The sequence below is a fragment of the Ictidomys tridecemlineatus genome, chromosome 3 (assembly GCF_052094955.1).
Source record: "Ictidomys tridecemlineatus isolate mIctTri1 chromosome 3, mIctTri1.hap1, whole genome shotgun sequence".
NCBI classification, from domain to species: Eukaryota; Metazoa; Chordata; class Mammalia; order Rodentia; family Sciuridae; genus Ictidomys; species Ictidomys tridecemlineatus.
In genome coordinates, this window is record NC_135479.1 from 32,830,644 (window position 1) to 32,851,878 (window position 21,235).

At 35.5% G+C, this 21,235-nt stretch overlaps 1 protein-coding gene across 17 annotated transcripts in view; it reads right to left on the reverse strand.

The window, feature by feature from the left end:
• Trim37 (tripartite motif containing 37) overlaps positions 1-21,235 on the reverse strand; it is a 203,916-nt gene that overhangs the window by 90,872 nt on the left and 91,809 nt on the right. For 12 of the 17 annotated variants that reach the window (XR_013436152.1, XR_013436153.1, XM_040269053.2 and 9 more), the window contains 3 exons: positions 18,915-19,033; positions 2,887-2,997; positions 1,290-1,368 (listed from right to left, as the gene is read on the reverse strand). Coding sequence is in view for 14 of the 17 variants with exons in the window: in XM_040269053.2 (XP_040124987.1) it covers positions 1,290-1,368; positions 2,887-2,997; positions 18,915-19,033 (309 nt within the window). In the remaining 3 variants the exon portion in view is untranslated. The other 5 variants (XM_078042328.1, XM_040269055.2, XM_040269054.2 and 2 more) reach the window with 3 other exon arrangements.

Below are 21,235 nucleotides of genomic sequence, written 5' to 3' on the forward strand. Positions count from 1 at the left end.
TTGAACTTCCAGGTTTATTACAATTATGGAACAACTAAAAGAGAAGCTGCCCATCACCCCTGTTCAAAAAATGATCTTGTCTACATTACTAAACAGCTACCATCAAGAGAAATAGAAAAACGGATATCTGGTCCCACTTTTAATAAACTGCAGAGCCGCATTTTCTCAAGTTAATTTTATTAACAAAAAGTGCAAACTATTCTGAAAAGAAGTAAACTATAAGTCATAGCATTCATCAAGATATTAGATATGGAAAAATGAATAATATTAAGTAAAACAAGCTGATGAGATGTCTTTCACATGTACATATAGTTATTCATGCTTTTTCAACAGTCTTGGTCAATTCAGTATAATTTTCATGAATATATAGCAGCTCAAACACAAATTCAGAAGCACAGTGGCAAAGTTTGGCAATTATTTTGGGGGTAATTATGAGTATGTAAGACAATCTGATATCAACTACACTTTGATGTAACCTACTATGCAGTATGTATATTTAAATTTATTGAATCTGAAGCAATATCCAATGAAAATAGAGTTTAAAAATATTTGTTGCACTATATTTTATGAGGCAGAAAAAATGAAATAGTTTTCAATGATCTTTTTACATGACCAGGAACATAACCAATCCATATTAACTAAGTTCATTTTAAATACATATACAAAGTCACACAACAGAAAGATGTGCTGTTAAACAGGTACCAACACTTAAACAAGAAAGAAAAGATAAACAAACTTTAGTCTGTCAACATACTCCAAAGAGGAGATCCAGTCTAGTGTTACTTCAGTCATTCACAAAAAGTGTCTATAGGACAGAATCTATTTATAGGTAATTTTTCTATTCACTAATCTATAGGTCCTAATGAAACAAACTGTGATTAAAACCTGAAATATAAAGGTAGTCATTTAAACACAACAGGTGTTTAGCCAAAGACAGAGCACCAAGGATGAACAGGTTACTGAGTGCATGCACTGCCTCTAGTACATTTTCTGGAAGTTAACTGGTCTTCTACCTTTTGTGGATGTACTAATTTTCTAAATTAATTGAGGACAACACTGTTATTACATTAGGAAGAACTCTGCTCACACTATTAATTTTTTCCCATGTTCTACTTTCTTTACTAGAATTGTACTACTTTCTAACAGCTCCTGAATTATTCTTTCAGGTAGAGATGATGGAAAAAAAAAGACCTAAATCTGACTATCTGGTTGATGACAAATTTGAGCACCAACTACAAGATTCAGGGTCAAGGTAGCTTATAAGTCAATTCTCTTGATCTGGCAATTACCTTCCACTGTTTTCATCAGTACTGAAGTGAAGATTTTCACGGTCTGCTTGTTCACCATCAGGAAAACTGGAGTGTGTATCTAAGAAAAATTAAAAGAAAAAATTTTAAATTAAAAACAGATATAACAACAAAGTATATTTTCTTTCCTAACTCTTTAAATGATCTTACAAAATGTGTTAGTGAAGAAAGAGGTGCTCAGCTGTACAAATCTCTGTCTTCAGAGAATATGTGATTTGAGTCAGATACAAGCAAATGCAAAGGAAAAACAAAGGAGAAAACCCAAAATGTGTAATAGACACCCCTAGTTAGAAGATGAAAGGCACTGCCTCACTTTGTCGACCCGGACTGGTGGGAACAGTTGAAGAAAGAAAAAAGAAACAATGATGAAGTATACTTTCCAGACTCAAGGTGCTATAAACAAAATGTATTTCAAAGCCAACTAAATTACACATGCAAACATTACTGAGAATCCCACCAGGACTCAAAATTAATTTGCCCAAAATCTGAGTGCTTGTCTTAGAAGTAGAAGAAATTGCTTTAAAACTTACAAATCATTCAATACTTGGCTCTATATTGAAAAAAGATACTAGAACACTAGGGAAATATGTAAGATACAAAGTTAACAATGCACATAAGCCTGACAATGTTGTCATTTCAGGAAATCTTACACAGCAATGCTCAGGTTGATTATTAAGGTTTCTGGATGACTTTAAACCAGTATTTCTATAATTTTCTAATACACATTCCATTATTTTACCTGTACTTCTATATGATAGAATATGAGGTTGCCATAAAATTGAAGTCTATAAAATACAAATATACATATTTACTCAAGTTTCTCTTGGTGTTTCTCCCCTAAAGATACCAACACTTAAACAAGAAAGAAGGGAGAGAAAGGAATAAAAAATGAATGATTCTAGGTACATTTATGACTGCACATATGGTGCAACACTACATGGTGTACAATCGGAGAAATGAAAAGTTGTACTGGAGTTGTGTATAATGAATCAAAACACATTCTGTTGTCATCTATACCTAATTAAAATAAATTAATTTTAAAAAAGATTTAAAAGAAACACGAATGATTCCATAATTTGAATGCATTTCTAAGAAATCAAAGCTATTTAAAAAGTCATATAGTTGGCTTGAAAAAAAAAAAAAAAAGAAAATCGAGGGAGGGGATCAAACATCTAAAACTTCCCCAGAGGTTGGAAAACAAGGTGGCAAATAGTAAATATTTATGTACTACAAGCCACAAATGGTCTCTGTTGAAAATTCTTCTTTGTTTAATTGTTTTTACACCTGTGTATAATTTAAGGCCATTCTTAGGTAAATAAGCTATACAAAAGCAGGCTGTGGTCTCTCTCCTCCATCAAAGAAGTGACACTCATCAGGTATCTATCTAATCAAGCCAAACATTACCCTCCAATTTTTTCTAATACCATATAGTTTACCAAAAAATGTAAAAATGATAAAAACAAAACAAAAAAAGACAAAAAGAAAAGAAGCAGAGTAAGTAGAAGCAATAGCAGTAGAAGAAAAAACATCATCACCAATGGTTTTACTAATCTGTGTAAGATGACATTATATGTTGCACCTTCATCTGGGGGCTGTGCCATGAAAGAGTCGTTAAATCCGCCCATGCTGCTGTGCTCTTCCTGCTCTTCATTCTCAGTGTCACATTCAATGTCACTGTCGCTACTAATTCCTGGCAGGAAAGAAGGAGACAACATATTTCTGAAAAAAACCACTATAAGAGGAAAAGTTCCTTATCCATTAAGCTGAGATTCCTACTGAATTTTACAATAAATGCCAAAAATTGAAGAAACCACACCAGCAAAACCAAAAAAGTAACCACAGAAAGTTCAATTCTCTTTAAATTTTTTTAGAGCAGTGCTGTTACTTTTGTTCTCTAAGTTTAAAATTGAGTACCACAGTCCTTGAAAGTTGTTATTCGGAACCAGTACTAATTATACTGAGAATACCTTTTCCAAATCACTTTTTTTCTAACACGTCATAAGAGAAAAAAGAGGGACTTTTAAAATCCTCATTCACTGTAAACATAGTCTATATACTAATAAACATAATAAAACAAATGGCCTATAATCCCAGCAGCTCAAGAGGCCGAGGCTAGAGGATTGAAAATTCAAAGCCAATCTCGGCAACTTAGTGAGACCCTAAGCAAGTTAGTGAGACCTTGTTTGTTTTTTTTCTCACTTTAAAAATTTATTTTTTAAAAAAACAACATTATGAGAATATAGGGGAAAAAAAAAAACATGCTGAAAGTTTGGCCAGAAATTCCCCCTTCCATTTCATTTAGGGCATTTCAAAAAACTGACAGGGATGGAAGCAACTCCTAGTTATTCTACCACTCTGGAGCTGACCATATTATAATCTAGAGCTAAGAAAAAGGTTGTTGAGATTGAGGATTAACAAGGCAAAATTCTCCACAAACATGCCATCAAGGCCCTTCCAAATTCACATATGAAATTTCCTATTTCACATATTTCCTACAAGCAATGCCAAGGCAAGTACAGTTCAGCATCTCAGGAAGAAAATGGCAAGCCTGGCAATCATAGAACCTAAGATACTCACAGGCAAGACCAATTTTTTTCACTGAAAGTGACTTCTTTTTTTTATTAGTTGTTCACAACATTACAAAGCTCTTTTTTTTTTAAGAGAGAGTGAGAGAGGAGAGAGAGAGAGTGAGAGAGAGAGAGAGAATTTTTAACATTTATTTTTCAGTTCTTGGCGGACACAACATCTTTGTTGGTATGTGGTGCTGAGGATCGAACCCGGGCCGCACGCATGCCAGGCGAGAGCGCTACCGCTTGAGCCACATCCCCAGCCCCATTACAAAGCTCTTGACATATCATATTTCATACATTAGATTGAAGTGGGTTATGAACTCCCGATTTTACCCCAAATGCAGATTGCAGAATCATGTCGGTTACACATCCACAATTTTACATAATGCCCTATTAGTAATTGTTGTATTCTGCTACCTTTCCTATCCCCTACTATCCCCCCTCCCCTTCCCTCACATCTTCTCTCTCTACCCCATCTACTGTAATTCATTTCTCTCCTTGTTTATTTTCCCATTCCCCTCACAACCTCTTATATGTAATTTTGTATAGCAATGAGGGTCTCCCTTCATTTCCATGCAATTTCCCTTTTCTCTCCCTTTCTCTCCCATCTCATGTCTCTGTTTAATGTTAATCTTTTCTTCCTGCTCTTCCTCCCTGCTCTGTTAATAGTTGCTCTCATTATATCAAAGAAGACATTTGGTATTTGTTTTTTAGGGATTGGCTAGCTTCACTAAGCATAATCTGCTCTAGTGCCATCCATTTCCCTGCAAATTCCATGATTTGTCATTTTTTAGTGCTGTGTAATATTCCATGGTGTATAAATGCCACATTTTTTTTATCCATTCATCTATTGAAGGACATCTGGGTTGGTTCCACAGTCTAGCTATTGTGTATTGTGCTGCTATGAACATCGATGTGGCAGTATCCCTGTAGCATGCTCTTTTAAGGTCTTCAGGGAATAGTCCGAGAAGGGCAATAGCAGGGTCAAATGGTGGTTCCATTCCCAGCTTTCCCAGGAATCTCCACACTGCTTTCCAAATTGGCTGCAACAATTTGCAGTCCCACCAGCAATGTACAAGTGTACCCTTTTCTCTACATCCTCGCCAGCACTTGTTGTTTGACTCCATAGTGGATGCCAATCTTACTAGAGTGAGATGGTATCTTAGGGTGGTTTTGATTTGCATTTCTCTGACTGCTAGAGATGGTGAGCATTTTTTCATGTACTTGCTGATTGATTGTATACCCTCCTCTGAGAAGTGTCTGTTCAGGTCCTTGGCCCATTTGTTGATTGGGTTATTTGTTATCTTATTGTCTAACTTTTTGAGTTCTTTGTATACTCTGGATATTAGGGCTCTATCTGAAGTGTGAGGAGTAAAAATTTGTTCCCAGGATATAGGCTCCCTATTTACCTCTCTTATTGTTTCTCTTGCTGAGAAAAAACTTTTTAGTTTAAGTAAGTCCCATTTGTTGATTCTTATATTTAACTCTTGGGCTATGGGCGTCCTATTAAGGAATTTGGATTGAAGTCAACTTTTTCTTCTATCAGAAGCAGAGTCTCTGATTTGATATCCAGCTCCTTGATCCATTTTGAGTTAACTTTTGTGCATGGCGAGAGAAAGGGATTCAGTTTCATTTTGTTGCATATGGATTTCCAGTTTTCCCAACACCATTTGTTGAAGATGCTATCCTTCCTCCATTGCATGCTTTTAGCCCCTTTATCAAATATAAGATAGTTGTAACTTTGTGGATTAATCTCTGTGTCCTCTATTCTATACCATTGGTCCACCCGCCTGTTTTGGTACCAGTACCATGCTGTTTTTGTCACTATTGCTCTGTAATATAGTTTGAAATCTGGTATCGCTATACTGCCTGATTCACACTTCCTGCTTACAATTGCTTTTGCTATTCTGGGTCTTTTGTTTCTCCATATGAATTTCATGATTGCTTTATCTATTTGTACAAGAAATGCCCTTGGGATTTTGACTGGCATTGCGTTGAACCTGTAGAGAACTTTGGGTAATATCGCCATTTTGATAATGTTAGTTCTGCCTATCCATGAACAGGGTATATTTTTCCATCTTCTAAGATCTTCTTCTACTTCTCTCTTTAGGGTTCTGTAGTTTTCATTGTATAAATCTTTCACCTCTTTTGTTAGGTTGATTCCCAAGTATTTTATTTTTTTTTTTGAGGATATTGTGAATGGAGTGTTTTTCCTCATTTCCGTTTCAGAAGTTTTGTCGCTGATATACAGAAATGCCTTTGATTTATGCATGTTGATTTTATATCCTGCCACTTTGCTGAATTCATTTATTAGTTCTAGTAGTTTCTTTGTAGACCCTTTGGGTCTTCTAGGTATAGAATCATGTTGTCCGCAAATAGTGATAATTTAAGTTCTTCTTTTCCTATTTTTATGCCTTTAATTTCTTTTGTCTGTCTAATTGCTCTGGCTAGTATTTCAAGGACTAAATTAAATAGAAGTGGTGAGAGAGGGCATCCCTGTCTTGTTCCAGATTTTAGAGGGAATGCCTTCAACTTTTCTTCATTCAGAATGATGCTAGCCTGAGGCTTAGCATAGATAGCTTTTACAATGTCAAGGTAAGTTCCTGATATCTCTAGTTTTTCTAATGTTTTGAACATAAAGGGATGCTGTACTTTGTCGAATGCTTTCTCTGCATCTATTGAGATGATCATATGGTTCTTATCTTTAAGTCTATTGATGTGGTGAATAACATTTATTGATTTCCGTATATTGAACCATCCTTGCATCCCAGGGATGAATCCTGCTTGATCATGGTGCACAATTTTTTTGATGTGTTTTTGTATTCGATTCGCCAGGATTTTATTGAGGATTTTTGCATCTAGGTTCATTAGAGAAATTGGTCTGTAGTTTTCTTTCTTTGAGGTGTCTTTGTCTGGTTTCGGAATCAGGGCGATGTTGGCCTCATAGAATGACTTTGGAAGAGCTCCCTCTTTTTCTATTTCCTGAAATAACTTGAAAAGTATTGGTATTAATTCTTCTTTAAAGGTTTTGTAAAACTCTGCATACCCATCCGGTCCTGGGCTTTTCTTGATTGGTAGTATTTTGATTGCTTCTTCAATTTCATCCATTGATACTGGTCTGTTCAAATTGTGTGTATCCTCCTGACTCAGTCTGGGCAAATCATATGACTTAAGAAATTTATCTGTCTTCACTATCTTCTATTTTATTGGAATATAGGTTTTCAAAATAATTTCTAATTGTCTTCTGTATTTCTGTAGCATCTGTTGTGACATTGCCTTTTTCATCCCGTATGTTAGTAATTTGAGTTCTCTCTTCTTCTTCTCTTCGTTAGCATGGCTAAAGGTTTGTCAATCTTATTTATTTTTTCGAAGAACCAACTTTTAGTTTTGTTAATTTTTTCAATAGTTTCTTTTGTTTCAATTTCATTGATTTCTGCTCTGATTTTAATTATTTCTTGCCTTCTGCTACATTTGCTGTTGTTTTGCTCTTCCTTTTCTAGGGCTTTGAGATGAAGTGTGAGCTCATTTATTTGTTGGTTTTTTCTTTTTTTGAGGAATGACCTCCAGGCGATGAATTTCCCTCTTAAAACTGCTTTCATTGTGTCCCATAGATTCCAATATGTTGTGTCTGTATTTTCCTTTATCTCTAAGAATTTTTTTATTTCCTCCTTTAAGTTCTTCTTTAGAAAATCAACATATTGTTCATTTTCCATGCGATGTAGGATTTTTCCTTCCTTCTTTTATCATTGATTTCCAGTTTCTTCCATTATGATCAGATAAAATGCATGGTATTATCTCCACCCCTTTATATTTTCTGAGGGTTGCCCTATGGCATAATATATGGTCTATTTTTTGAGAAGGATCCATGTGTTGCTGAGAAAAAAGTATATCCATTTGATGATGGTTGATATATTCTATATATGTCAGTTAAGTCTAGATTATTGATTGTGGTATTGAGTTCTATAGTTTCTTTATTCAACTTTTGTTTGGAGGATCTGTCCAATGGTGAGAGAGGTGTGTTGAAGTCACCCATAATTATTGTGTTGTGGTCTATTTGATTCTTGAACTTGAGGAGAATTTGTTTTATGAATGTCGCAGCACCATTATTTGGTGTATAAATATTGATAATTGTTATGTCTTGTTGGTGAATGGTTCCTTTTAACAGTATATAATGTCCTTCCTTATCCCTTTTGATTCACTTAGTCTTGAAGACGATTTGATTCGATATGAGGATGGCCACCCCTGCTTGCTTACAAGGACTGTGTGCGTGGTATATTTTTTCCCATCCTTTCACCTTTAGCCTGTGTATGTCTTTTCCAATCAGATGTGTCTCCTGGAGGCAGCATATTGTTGGATTTGTTTTTTTAATCCATGATACCAGCCTATGTCGCTTTATTGGAGAGTTTAAGCCATTAACATTTAGAGTTACTATTGATATATGGTTTGTATTTCCAGCCATGTTTGATTATTTATCCTTTTTTAAAAAAATTTAGTTTGTTTCTCCATGATTATCTTTCCCCTCGCCCTCTGTCTTTACTGAGGCACTTCCCACTGATGGTTTTGGTTATTGTTTTTCATTTCTTCCTCGTGTAGTGTTTTGCTCAAAATGCTTTGCAATGCTGGTTTTCTTGCTGCAAATTCTTTTAACTTTTGTTTATCATGAAAGATTTTTATTTCGTTGTCATACCTGAAGCTTAATTTTGCTGGAAACAGAATTCTTGGTTGGCATCCACTGTCTTTCAGTGTTTGAAATACATTCTTCCATGACCTTCTTGCTTTCAGCGTCTATGATAAAAAATCCGTTGTTAACCTTATTGGTTTACCCCTGAATGTAATATGCCTCCTTTCTCTTGTAGCTTTTAATATTTTCTCTTTGTTCTGTATATTGGATATCTTCATAACAATGTGTCTTGGCGTTGGTCTACTGTGATTCTGTGTGCTCAGTGTCCTGAATGCATCTTCAATTTGTATATCTGTTTCCTTTTTTATTTCTGGAAAGTTTTTTGTAATTATTTCATTCAGCAGGTTACTCATTCCCTTGGTTTGAATCTCTGTACCTTCTTCTATCCTAATGACTCATAAGTTTGGTTTTTTTATGTTATCCCATAACTCTTAGATGTTTTTCTCGTGATTTTTTTACCAGCCTTTCTGAGTTGGCTAGACTCTTTTCAAGATGATATATTTTGTCTTCATTATCTGATGTTCTGGCTTCTACTTGCTCCACTCTGTTAGTGATACTCTCAATTGAGTTTTTAATTTGGTTTATCGTTTCCTTCATTTCTAGAATTATTGTTTGATTATTTTTTATAATCTCTATCTCCTGATAAAAATGCTTAACTTCTTTTATCTGTTTATGTAATTCGTTTTCAATGTGTTCTTTGACTGTCTGAATTTGCTATCTCATATCCTCTTTAAGGTTCCATTCCATCTGTCTAAGGTGTTCCTTGAGTTCTTTATATGACCATATTTCTGATGACCCTAGGTCCTCCTGAATATTTAGGCTGTCCTGCATTGTTTGTATTCCTTTTCTTCCTTGCTTTTTCAAGCTGCTCATATTACTTCTTGTTCTGTTTGACTGCTGAGTTACTGTTTACTCCTATAAATTTATTTGATGCTTGGGAGGAAAGGTTTTAGAAGGGAAGGGAAGAAATCACTGTAGCCGCAGGTTTCAATGAAGTTATCTCCTCCACTGCAGTCTCGAGACCCTGTTTTTAAAATATAAAAAGGGCTGGGGCTGTGGCTTAGTAGTTAGGTGCCCCTTGGTTCAATCGACAGTACAAAAACAAAATAAAAAAACCACATGCTATAAACATACATAGTATATATATATAGAAATTTCCAGTAATTCTAGTCATAAGTTAGTTTCTATCCTATTTGGGCCTCTAGTTTTGTTTTTGTATGAATCAGTTGATTTAGTTTTTGGATATTTAATATATATATATTTTAATTGACATAGTAATTATATGTATTTATAAGGTACACTGATATTCCAATACATGTATACAATCAGATCTGTGTAGCAGGCATATCTACTATCATAGAAACATATCATTCTTTGTGTTGGGAACATTAAAAATATTCTTCATTAGCTACTTTAAAATATTAAGTAATTATTGTCAACTATAGTTATCCTACTACTATAACACATTAGAAGTTATTTCTCCTGCCCAACTGCACCCCATTACCCATTAACTATACTCTCTCCATCCTTCTATCTTCTCTATATTCTTCTCAAGCTTTGGTTACCTCTATTTTATTCTCTACTTTGAGATCAACTTTTTACTTTCCTCATATAAGTAAGATCATGTGGTATTTGTCTATGCGTAATTTATTTCACTTAATGTAAGGTCCTCTAGTTCCATCCATGTTGCTGCAAATGGCAGGGAATTTCATTCTTTTCTATACATTCATTCATGAGCACCCAGGTTGAATTCATAATTAGCAATTGTGAAAAGTACTGTAATAAACATGCAAGAGCAGATTTTAATTTCTTTGGAAAATTACTCACAACCAGTTGATCTTTAAAAGAAAAATCCTATAGAAAGTATTTATTTTAGGAAGATAGTGATCAGAAAACTTGAAAATTTGTCTGCTACAAATTTTTATAAATACTTAGATAAAATACAGACAGAACATTATTTTAACAAACAGTCACATTTAAAAGACAAAAGGGGCCAGGCACAGTGGTGTACATCTATAAATACAGTAACTTGGGAGGCTGAGGCTGGAGGATCCAACTTCAAAGCCAGACTCAGCAATTTAGAGAAGTCCTGTCTCAAAATAAAAATAAAGAGGGCTGGGACTTAACTTAGTAGTAAAGTGTCATGGGTTCAATCGCCAGTAGCAAAAAATAAAACCCAAAACACAGGAGGTAAATTCACAGGCATGAGAAACAAGATAAGAATAATACTGGATCAGATGCTACAGTTATCCTAGAGAGCCCAATGCAAAGATTTTTAACATTCCTTTGCCGGGGAGGAGGGTGGGACCCAAAACTCTACTCACCATAGGAAAGGAGTTGCAATTGGGACTAAAATTCCAGCTTGGAATTTTTTTTCTTAAAGAGATAAAATTCTGGTTATGTTGCCCAGGTTGGCCTCAAATAATCCTCTTCCCTCACAGACTCCCCAGTAGCTGGGCAGTAAAAGTAAAAAAAAAATAAAGATTAATGAACTTGCAGAGTTGAAGAAATTAATGAGAAACCAAAATTAATGAGCATACAGGCAGATGCTACTGCATCCAGCAGAAACTAAAATTCTTATTCAAAAAACAGATAAGAAATAGTTTGCATAAGATAGGCTCTACAAAGAGAGCAAAAGACTTAGAATTCAAACCCAATTTATGCTAGGGATTTTTTATTTTTATTTCCTGGTGGTGCTAAGTTTTGAGCCCTGGTCCTTGCAATTGCTAAGCATGTACTCTAAAAACAGCCTCTAGCCACTAGATTTGATTTAAACTTGAAGTAAAAAATCTTAAGAAATTAATATAAAATTATTCAGAAGCTAGTGTTATTTAAATACAGCAAAATTTTCCCTGGAGGTTAGGTTCTAGATAAGATGGAGTGGGTACATTCCAACTTGTCTATTTCACTCAATGCATTACTAAAATCTAGACGAAATGCATGGCATAGCTATTTAAGGACTCGGAAGTAAACAGGAATAGGCATACTGGTGAAATCAAAATTTCACCAACAAACTGGAAGATTCAAACAAGCCCCAGAGTCCAGGACACAATCCAAAATTACTCAGCATATGAAAAATCAGTACAAGATAATAAGTGGGCTGGGTATATAAAGCTCTGATGGTTCGTAAACACAAGGCCCTGGGTTCAATCCCCAGCATCAACTAAAATCAAAGGTAATCAGCAAATACCAAGGTGAGATCACACAGGTGTTGGAATTATCTAATGATGACTTTTAAGGGAAGATAAAAATGCTCAAGAACACCCTTGACACACATCAAACATTCTCTGAAGGTAAGCTTCCACAATACAGATCATAAGAATTCTGGGGGGTAGAGGTGGTGGTCTGAAAAAGAATGCTCCAAAGTTAAAAGTTTAAAGCTAACAATCTACCTGAAGCAAGAATCAGGAGATATGGAAGGACAATGCTGTAAATTTTTCATTAAGTAGAACAAAAACCTGTAAGAGACTATATGATTCTAGTTAACTTTAAAGGGGCAGATTTTCAAAAGACCTGGGCTTGCTGGCACCTGCCGTAAATTCCAAGAACTCAGGAGGTATCCAAGATTAAGGCTAGCCTCAGCAACCAACTTAGTGAGCCCCTATTCTCAAAATAAAAAATAAAAAGGTTTCAGGATGTAACTCAATAATGGTTAAAGTGCCTCTGGGTTCAATCCCTAGTAACAAACAAACAAACAAATAAATAAAATGAAATGTTTTGTAGAAATGAAAAATTGAAACTAAAATTATTAATATATGATTTAGGCAAAAGTAAAAAAAGATTAATAAACTTGCAGAATTGAAGAAATTAATGAGAAACCAAAAGAAAAATAAGTATAGAAAAGACTTTTAAAAGGGATCAAAATGAATGCTCCAAATTGTCTTGATCAGAATGATATAGCAAAAACAACAAAAGAGAAATAGACATGAAGAAAAACGGCAGAAAAAAATTTAAAGGATTCATGAAAAACATTCTGAATTAAATGAAAATAAAAATATCAAAATTAGTGCTAGGTACCTATCACAGTTCTTAAGGGGAATTCATAGGATTAAATGTTGCAGCACACACCTATAATCCCAGAGACAAGGGAGGCCTAGACAGGAGGATGACAAGTTCAAAGCCAACCTGGGCAACTTAACTAGACCCCTCAGCAACTTACTGAGAACTTTCTTTAAAAAAAAATTAAAGGACTGGGGATGTGGGGCTGGAGATGTGGCTCAAGTGGTAGCGCGCTCGCCTGGCATGCATGTGGCCCGGGTTCGATCCTCAGCACCACATACAAAGATGTTGTGCTCACTGAAAACTAAAAAATAAAAGATTAAAATTCATTCTCTCTCTCTCTCTAAAAAAAAAAAAAAAAAAAAAAAAGGACTGGGGATGTAGCTCAATGGTAAAGCACTTCTGGGTTCAATCCTTAGGATCAAAAGAAAGGAAAAAAGAAACAGTGTTAACTTAATGACTCAAGCTTCCAGCATAAGGAACTTTAGAAAAAGCCGATGTAGTAGCTAGTAGTGGAGAACTTGCCTAGTATGCACAAGGCCTTGGTATAATCCCATACACCACTTTAAAAAAACCCAAACAAACAAACAAAAATCTAGAAAAAGAACAAATTAAATTCAAAGTAATTAAAAGAAAGAAAAAAAAAACAATGAATCATGGTCATTCTTTAAAAAAAAAATCAATAAAATTAAAAATACTAATAAAACTGAAAAGCCTCTAAGGCAAACTCATTAAGGGGGTGCCACAGTCTGGCTGGGCACAATCAGGAGCCACTTGTCAAAAGAAACTAACTTTATTTTTAGAACCACACACAGCCAAACAAAACAGCAGGAAAAACCCTCAGAGCCCAACTGCCACCTCTGGCTTCCCACAAGCCTCTCCACCTCCCACAATCCTCCTGCTCTTGAGGCCGATTGGCTGGGTCGCATTGGCGGAGCCAAAAAAGGTCCCCCAATGAGCAGCTTCGTAGTCTGAAAGGGCAGGGAAACAGCCCAATGAGCATCACCGCAGAGGAGCCAATGAGCTAGAAGTTGCTGGGGCCACTGTGAGTCAATCATCAGCTGGCAGTCTGAAAGTTTGCTGGCGCCCCTTCTGCTGTGGCTCTCAACAAGGAGTAAAGAAAAAAAAAAAAGCTTTTCCTGAATATTAAAGGACAATAATGGAAACATAAACAACCATGCTTAGGAAATCAGGAATAGTGATAAAATAAATTCTTTGATACACAAAAATATCAAAGCTCATTCAGAGAAAATAAATAAATCTTGAATAACTATTAAAGAAATAGAGTTTGTGATTTAAAAACTTCTAACAAAGAAGAAGCCCCACGTGGCCTTACTGGTGAAATTTGTCCTCTTCTGTTTTCAAGACAAGTTTGGGGAGTACTTCTCCCTTAAATACTGAGAAGACAAAGACTAGATGACTGAAATCCTCTCCATCTTCATCAAAGAAAAAACAAAAATCTTTGTGCTCTTAAGAATAAAAGGGCAGGGGGGCCAGGGTTGTGGCCCAGTGGTACAGCGCTTGCCTAACATGCATGAGTCACTGGATTCGATTAGGGATGCCACTCTGAGGGGAGCTAAGTGAGACTGGCAAAGCTAAAGATGGAAAAAACACCCCATGAATTCTTGATGACACTGAGCAGCTAACCCAAAACTGCCCCACCAGTTATGCATGACTCCTTGTTGGGAGAGTTCTTTCCAAATCAAGAGAGTCAGCTTTCATTATCATTTAAGTTGGCTGCTTTACTTTTTGGTAACTTTTGTTTAAAATATAATAAATTATCCTAACAGTTATCCTCCCAAGAGTCAAGCCATCACACTTTGTGTGACTCATTTCTCTTAGCTAGGCTGCTAGCAAGATTTTTATGTGGTATGCCAAGTCTTTTTTACTCTGGGTAAGTGTTTTGCACACCCCTGACTTAAAGAAAAGCTATGTGTGCTACTGCAGCAGGAACTTATAGCCTCAAGTTTTACATAGAACAGGAAAGAAACTAGCCTACTTATAAAAATCCTATAGATTACCAACTGGGGAGGGGGAGACTTTTCAGAATCAGAACATTAAATAGAAGATAACTAAAACAAGCTTGTCCCATATGGTCCCAGTTAGAAAGGAAAAGGCCTGTTTATGGCTGTCATTTGTAAGAAAAAGTGTTACATTTTACTGACACTTGAGAGACTATTTTAGTAGTCCAAAATTCCTAGCCAGTAACAAAACAATGTCTTACTTTAAAGTTTCTTCAGATAGCTTTCTTTTCAAGAAAGTGAATAACCCACAGTGATATGGCACAGAACATTTTCTCTATGTACTTGGCACAAATAAAAAGCTTGTTTTTTTCCTAAATATGGATATAAGAAAATCCCACTCAACTGTCTACCAAGACTTTAGGTGTGAAAAATAAAGGTTTCCTGAGAACCGGCTCCTGCTGATGACAGAATAATATCCACAGCAGTGAGCAAGGCCCTACTCTCCTCTACAAACAAAGCAGATTTGTTCATGAAGCTATTTTTGTCTACTGTACTCCCCTCTTCCAGCCTCATCAGTTAGTTGTTTTCTTATTGTCTATTCTGGGGCTCTAGTGGTAAACAAGCTATTTAGATACCAATGAACTTCAAAGGTATATAGTTCTGTATCACTTGCTTTCATTAAAAGTATTTTTATTGGTTCTATATCACTTTTGATTCGCATATTTACAGAGAGCTTTCTAAGAACTCTTAATTGAGTTCTTAGAGCTTTTTATCACATTCCTTAAATGAAGATAAAACGTGTTATTGAGGAAGCACTTAGCTCTAAATCCCATTTGAATAATCAGGTGCTTTAAAAAAAAACAACTTGGAAAATGTACTGCAGATCCTAAATGCAGCCGTCCTAAACACAATCCTAAATGTGGCCTATATATACCTGTCTCTACTTTTGGATAAGCAGTAGATTCACTTTAAATATGAAATAAAGTGGATGCCAAGGGGAAGTGGTGCATGACTATAATCCTAGCAAGTCGGAAGGCTAAGGCAGAAGAATTGGAAGTTCAAGGCCAGTCTTAGCAATTTAGTGAGGCCCTGTCTCAAAATAAAGAACAAAAAGAATGACTGCAGAAGTAGTTTAGGGTAAAACGCTCATGGGTTCAATACCCCATTAAAAAAGAAAGAAAAGAAAAGAAAAGAAAAGAAAAGAAAAGAAAGAAAGAAAGAAAGAAAGAAAGAAAGAAAGAAAGAAAGAAAGAAAGAAAGGAAAGAAAGGAAAGAAGGAAGGAAGGAAGGAAGGAAGGAAGGAAGGAAGGAAGGAAGGAAGGAAGGAAGGAAGGAAGGAAGGAAGGAAGGAAGAAAAGAAAGGAAAGAAAGGAAAGGAAGGAAAGGAAGGAAAGGAAGGAAAGGAAGGAAAGGAAGGAAAGGAAGGAAAGGAAGGAAAGGAAGGAAGGAAGGAAGGAAGGAAGGAAGGAAGAAAGGAAGAAAGGAAGAAAGGAAGAAAGAAAGAAAGAAAGAAAGAAAGAAAGAAAGAAAGAAAGAAAGAAAGAAAGAAAGAAAGAAAGAAAGAGAAATTGATGTCAAATGCTTTGTATTTTCCATGCAAACTATCTAACTATCTATTTACACACAAAAAAATTGCTAAGATAATGTTTATGAGTTGGAGGCTGAAATTAAAGAGGTTCAAGTAGTCTCTCACCTAGATTATTTAACAAGCTTAAGTTTTCCTGTCCTTAATTCCACACACCCCTTTCCCAGCTACAAAATCCATTCTCCATACTGCAACCAGAGTAAAATTTCTAACCACAATTTTATTGCATCACCTCTTGCTTAAGAACCAAAGACAAAGGCTAGATTCTAGCTAAGGCAAAGAATATATAATTATTCATGATTGCGCCTCTACTACTACTCTGTCCTCATTTTGGGTAGTTTTCACTTGGCTAATTTTCACTTATTCCTTTGGGTGAGCTTTCCAAGGGTACCTAGGGACTAGGTCAGTAGAGAGGTGAAAGTTATGAGCACTGACTCTAGGTTTAAATTTCACCTCTTTCAATGACTAATTCTCTGACTTTGGGCAATTTAAGTTGCACCTCTAGGCTTCACTTTATTTACTTGTAAAATCAGGATAATAAAAGTAACTACTATGCAAAGCTATTCTGAGAACAGCATAGGATAATAATGGTAAAGTCATGAGCAGTCTTGGGAACATAGTAAGGACTTAATAAATGTTATCTTCTTTTATTATTATTATTATTGCAACATACCTCTTCTTTGAGCTCCCTATATACCCTTATCACAGCACTCATTATTCTGTATTATAAATGACTACTAGCTAGTCTCTCCAACTCTTAACCAGTGGTTTTCATTGCTCTCCCTGCTCTATCCCCCACCATACGCATCCAGCATGTATGAGAATTACAACTTGATCTCATTAGTAACTGTGCCACATCTGGCAAGTGATGCTCAAGGAGTATCACCCCTAATTGAGTTATTCAGTTTAACTAGTTGAAATAAAGACGATTTTGCCTCCCAAGGAATACTTGGTAAATTCTTTAGACAGTTTGGGTTGTAACTGGACAGAAGTACTACTGGCACCTAGTGGTTAAAAGCTGAAGAAGCTGCTAAAGTATCCTACAATACAAAAAATAGCCTTCCTATAACAAAAGAATTATGAGATCCAAAATGTCAATGATGCTGAGATACAACTCTGATTTAGATAATAGATTCAGAACTGTTTTACTATCAGCATCAAATACAATGTCAGGCAAATTAGAAGCATTTCATAAAATGATGTATAAAAAAGATTAGTTTATAATCCCAGTACATGCTGTAAAAGAATTTAATATGCTACAATTTATAACCAGTGTATAAACACATGGAAAGCAACTAATCTCCACAGGTTCTTTATAAAGATCATAAGTCATAATATCTTCTTAATGTTTTAACAATCACCACATCAATTCACAAATCCTTTCCATTTAATCTCTTCTACTGAAATACTGCTGTCCACTGCAGGAGCACCATCTAAGAGGAAAAACAAAGATGGGTGCAATGACGCATATCTATAATCCCAGAGATTCTCCAGGCTGAGGCAGGAGAATCACAAGTTCAAGGCCAGCATCAGCAATTTAGCATTGCCCTAAGCAAGTCAGTGCAACCCTGTTCTACATTTGTCAAAATAAAATTCAAAGGGAAGCACCCCTGGGGGTTCAATTCCCAGTACAAAAAAAAAAAAGAAAGAAAGAAAGAAAAAAGCACCACATAAAACAGGAAGACCAGGACATTTAATGTTCTTTAACTGAAAAACCTGAGAGTTCTACCACTTACAATTCTCTCACAGAAGTTGGAACCTGTATATATGCTTTGAGCTACAACGCATCAATCACTGAAATTCAAGTGAGTGCAAAGGGGAAGGTGACATTTCTACTGAGAAATGAAAAAAATTCAATGCCAAATATTAAGAAAGCTGACATTCTTTTCTGGTAACATATAAAAACACAGCAAAGGCAATACACATCGCCTTATTTCACATACCTTCTGTTACCTAAAATAACAAAATGTCTTCTATACTTTTAGATTAAGAATAATGAACTTGGAAGAACATGCAAAAGAAATATTAGAATGTGTGACAGAATAAGCTGGCAGAGTTGAGGCTGATGAACATAAGGAATTTTAAAAATAATTAAAGCTTGGGGCTAGGGTTGTGGCTCAGTGGTAAAGCGCTTGCCTAGCACACATGAGATACTGGGTCTGATACTCAGCATATATAAAATAAATAAATAAAATAAATCTACAATTTAAAAAAATATTTAAAAAATAATTAGAGCTTGGAATGCTTCTATAAGAAAAGCAAAGTAGGCTGGGGATGTAGCTCAGTTGGTAGAGAACTTACCTACAATGCATAGGTCCTGGGTTCAATCAATTACTCCCATCCCCTACCCCACCCTAAAAAAGACAAAGCAATCTACAGACATCAGTCAAGACTGACTTCAAAAGACAAAGATTTAAAACTTACTATTCTAATTAGTTACTTTAGGGCACATGTTTCTTATAAGACTGTGAACATATCTAATTCATACTTGCATACCTAGCAAAATTTCAATGTGTGGCATTGTATTTATTGATGGAACAGATGAACTCTCTGTAGATTTTCCTCCTGTAAATGACTCTTTTAGTCAGTTACATCCTTATATTTAGTAAATTATCCATTTTGCCTTCCACTGTGCTTAATGTCCTAGTAAGTCAAAATCAGTGGTACAATGAATGTTGTGTTCAGATCAAAAATGTCACATAGATCTCAGTAACATTTTTACTAAACCAACCACTACTTACCACCACAGTTACCACTACAGCCACCAAAAGAGTCAGTATTTCTGCTTTCTGCCTAATTATGCCTTACCTTCATCAGGGGCAGCTGAAGCTCCTTCAGGTATTATAGGTTGTAATTCCCCAGTTTCAGAATTATTTTCCAAATCAGACATGGGCATTCCTTCCAGGCGACCTCCTTTAGCATTAGCCCTCAAGAAGGGAGAAAACAACTTGATATTTTCACATAACTAGTAACTGAAACAATAATCTATATTTATTTCTCATCCTGAAATTGAGCTCCCAAACGAGTAGAGTATAGGGCACATGCACTAATGTTGAATACTAAACTTCAAATTTTATTTGTAAAATTTCATTAATAATTTACAATGAAAGATTATGAGGTGGTCAATTGTATTAATGTAAATTCCTGGTTGTGATACTGTATTGAAACTTCTGCAAAATGTTATTGACGAAACAGAATAAGATATGCAGAATGTCTCTGTATTATTTCTTTCAACTATGTGTAAATTCATAATCAATTAAAAACAAATATAAACAATAGTTCTAAATAATATGTTCTGACCAATATGGAAATAGTTTAGAGACAGTACTGAGAAAATAAGGTAATAAAAAAGTTGTACCTGAGTCACAGTTGTTCAAATATACATCAAAACTGAGAAGACACAAAGTAAGAAGAGCAGGGATGTGTGTGGGCATGAAATTGGAAAACTAGGCTGATGGGAGATAAAGATGAGAAAATTTTCACTTTTTTCCCCCCTTTCATTTTGGATCACTTAATATTAGTATTTAAACTATTTGTTACACAACTCTAAATCAAGGAGGGAAAAATGCTGAAGAGCACCCATGTAAACCAGCAGATAAAATTCACTACAAAAGGTGAATTATAGTGCTGGGGTTGTGGCTCAGTGGCAGAGCGCTTGCCTTGTACATGTAAGGCATTAGGTTCGATCCTCAGCACCACATAAAAATAAAAAAACAAAGGTATTGTATCCACGTATAACTAAAAAAATATTTTTTAAAAAGTTGAATTATAGCTAGCTGCAGGCATTTGTATAGGAAACTTGGGGGGTACTATGTTCATGTGCATTTAATCTGGATAACTAAAAGCAGATACAAATACCTCTGTAACAATATATTAAAGCTAGTTGCAGCTTTAATCTAAAAGGAATATATAGGTAGGTAATAGGGAAAACACCAGTAAACACCTTTCTACTTCTGAAATGTGAGCTTAAAAGAAATGAAACTACCAGCTAGCCAGGCACAGTGGTGTACCCTGTAATGCCAGCTATTTAGAAGGCTGAGTCAAGAGAATCACAACTTTGAGGCCCTGGGCAACTCAGCAAGAATTTGCCTCGAAATAAAAAGTAAAAAGGGCTAGGGAGAAGAAGAAGAAGAAGAAAAAAAAAAACTAAAAGTGGGGATGGGGGGACTGGAGATGGGGCTCAGTGATAGAGTGTGCCGAAGTCTGGCGCAGCTGTGAGCCAATCATCAGCTGGCAGTCTGAAGGGCAGGGAAACAGCCCAATGAACATCACCGCAGAGGAGCCAATCAGCTAGATGTTGCTGGGGCAGTCTGAAGCTTGCTGGCAGCTGGAAGTTTGCTGGGGCCCCTTTGGCTGTGGCTCTCAACAAGAGTGTCTATGTTTAATCCCAGTACTTACTTCTAAGAAGAAGTAAGCTTCTTGAGTTGAATGGGGTTATAGGTGTGGGGAAACATGCCCACCTCAAAATTCTTTTCAAAGGCTCCAAAATAGAATTAGTCCATCATTTAAATTCAGAAATGTATTTAATGTATATAGAAATAGATCAGCAGATGGTTATTTATGACTCATCTCAAAGTTTAACTGACATGGGATGTGAAATTTGGTTTCCTCATAGAGAAATAAAGGTATTGATTACCTTATATCCTTTGGAGATATTTCAACTATAAGTTTTGAGGACGCTTTCATAGGATAGTAAAAAGCTTAAAGTAGAAAGTAAAAGTAAAAAAGTAAAAAGTAAAAAAGCTTAAAGTAACTTTAGCTTAAAGTAGAAAAGCAGTGTTAAAATAAGATTGCTGGAAGTGCTCTGTTCTATACATGAGATACACCTGTGATGCATAATATAGTCCATCAAAAATGTCTTTGAAAGGTGTGGAATAGATTTAAATATATACATAGACCCCTCACCAGAGTTCATTCAGGTTATACATCACTGTTTTCCTAACTTCAGTGAAAATAAGTTCCAACATATTTAACTAGAACTTCTGGTCCTATTTCATCCCATTAAAAAAAAAAAGGAGATGGCAGCAGCAAGGTCTATAATTATTTAAAAGTTAGATTTTAATGAAATAACTTTTTTGCCCATTAAAAAACTAACCAAGAAATTAATTTTGTTCATTATGAGGCAGACT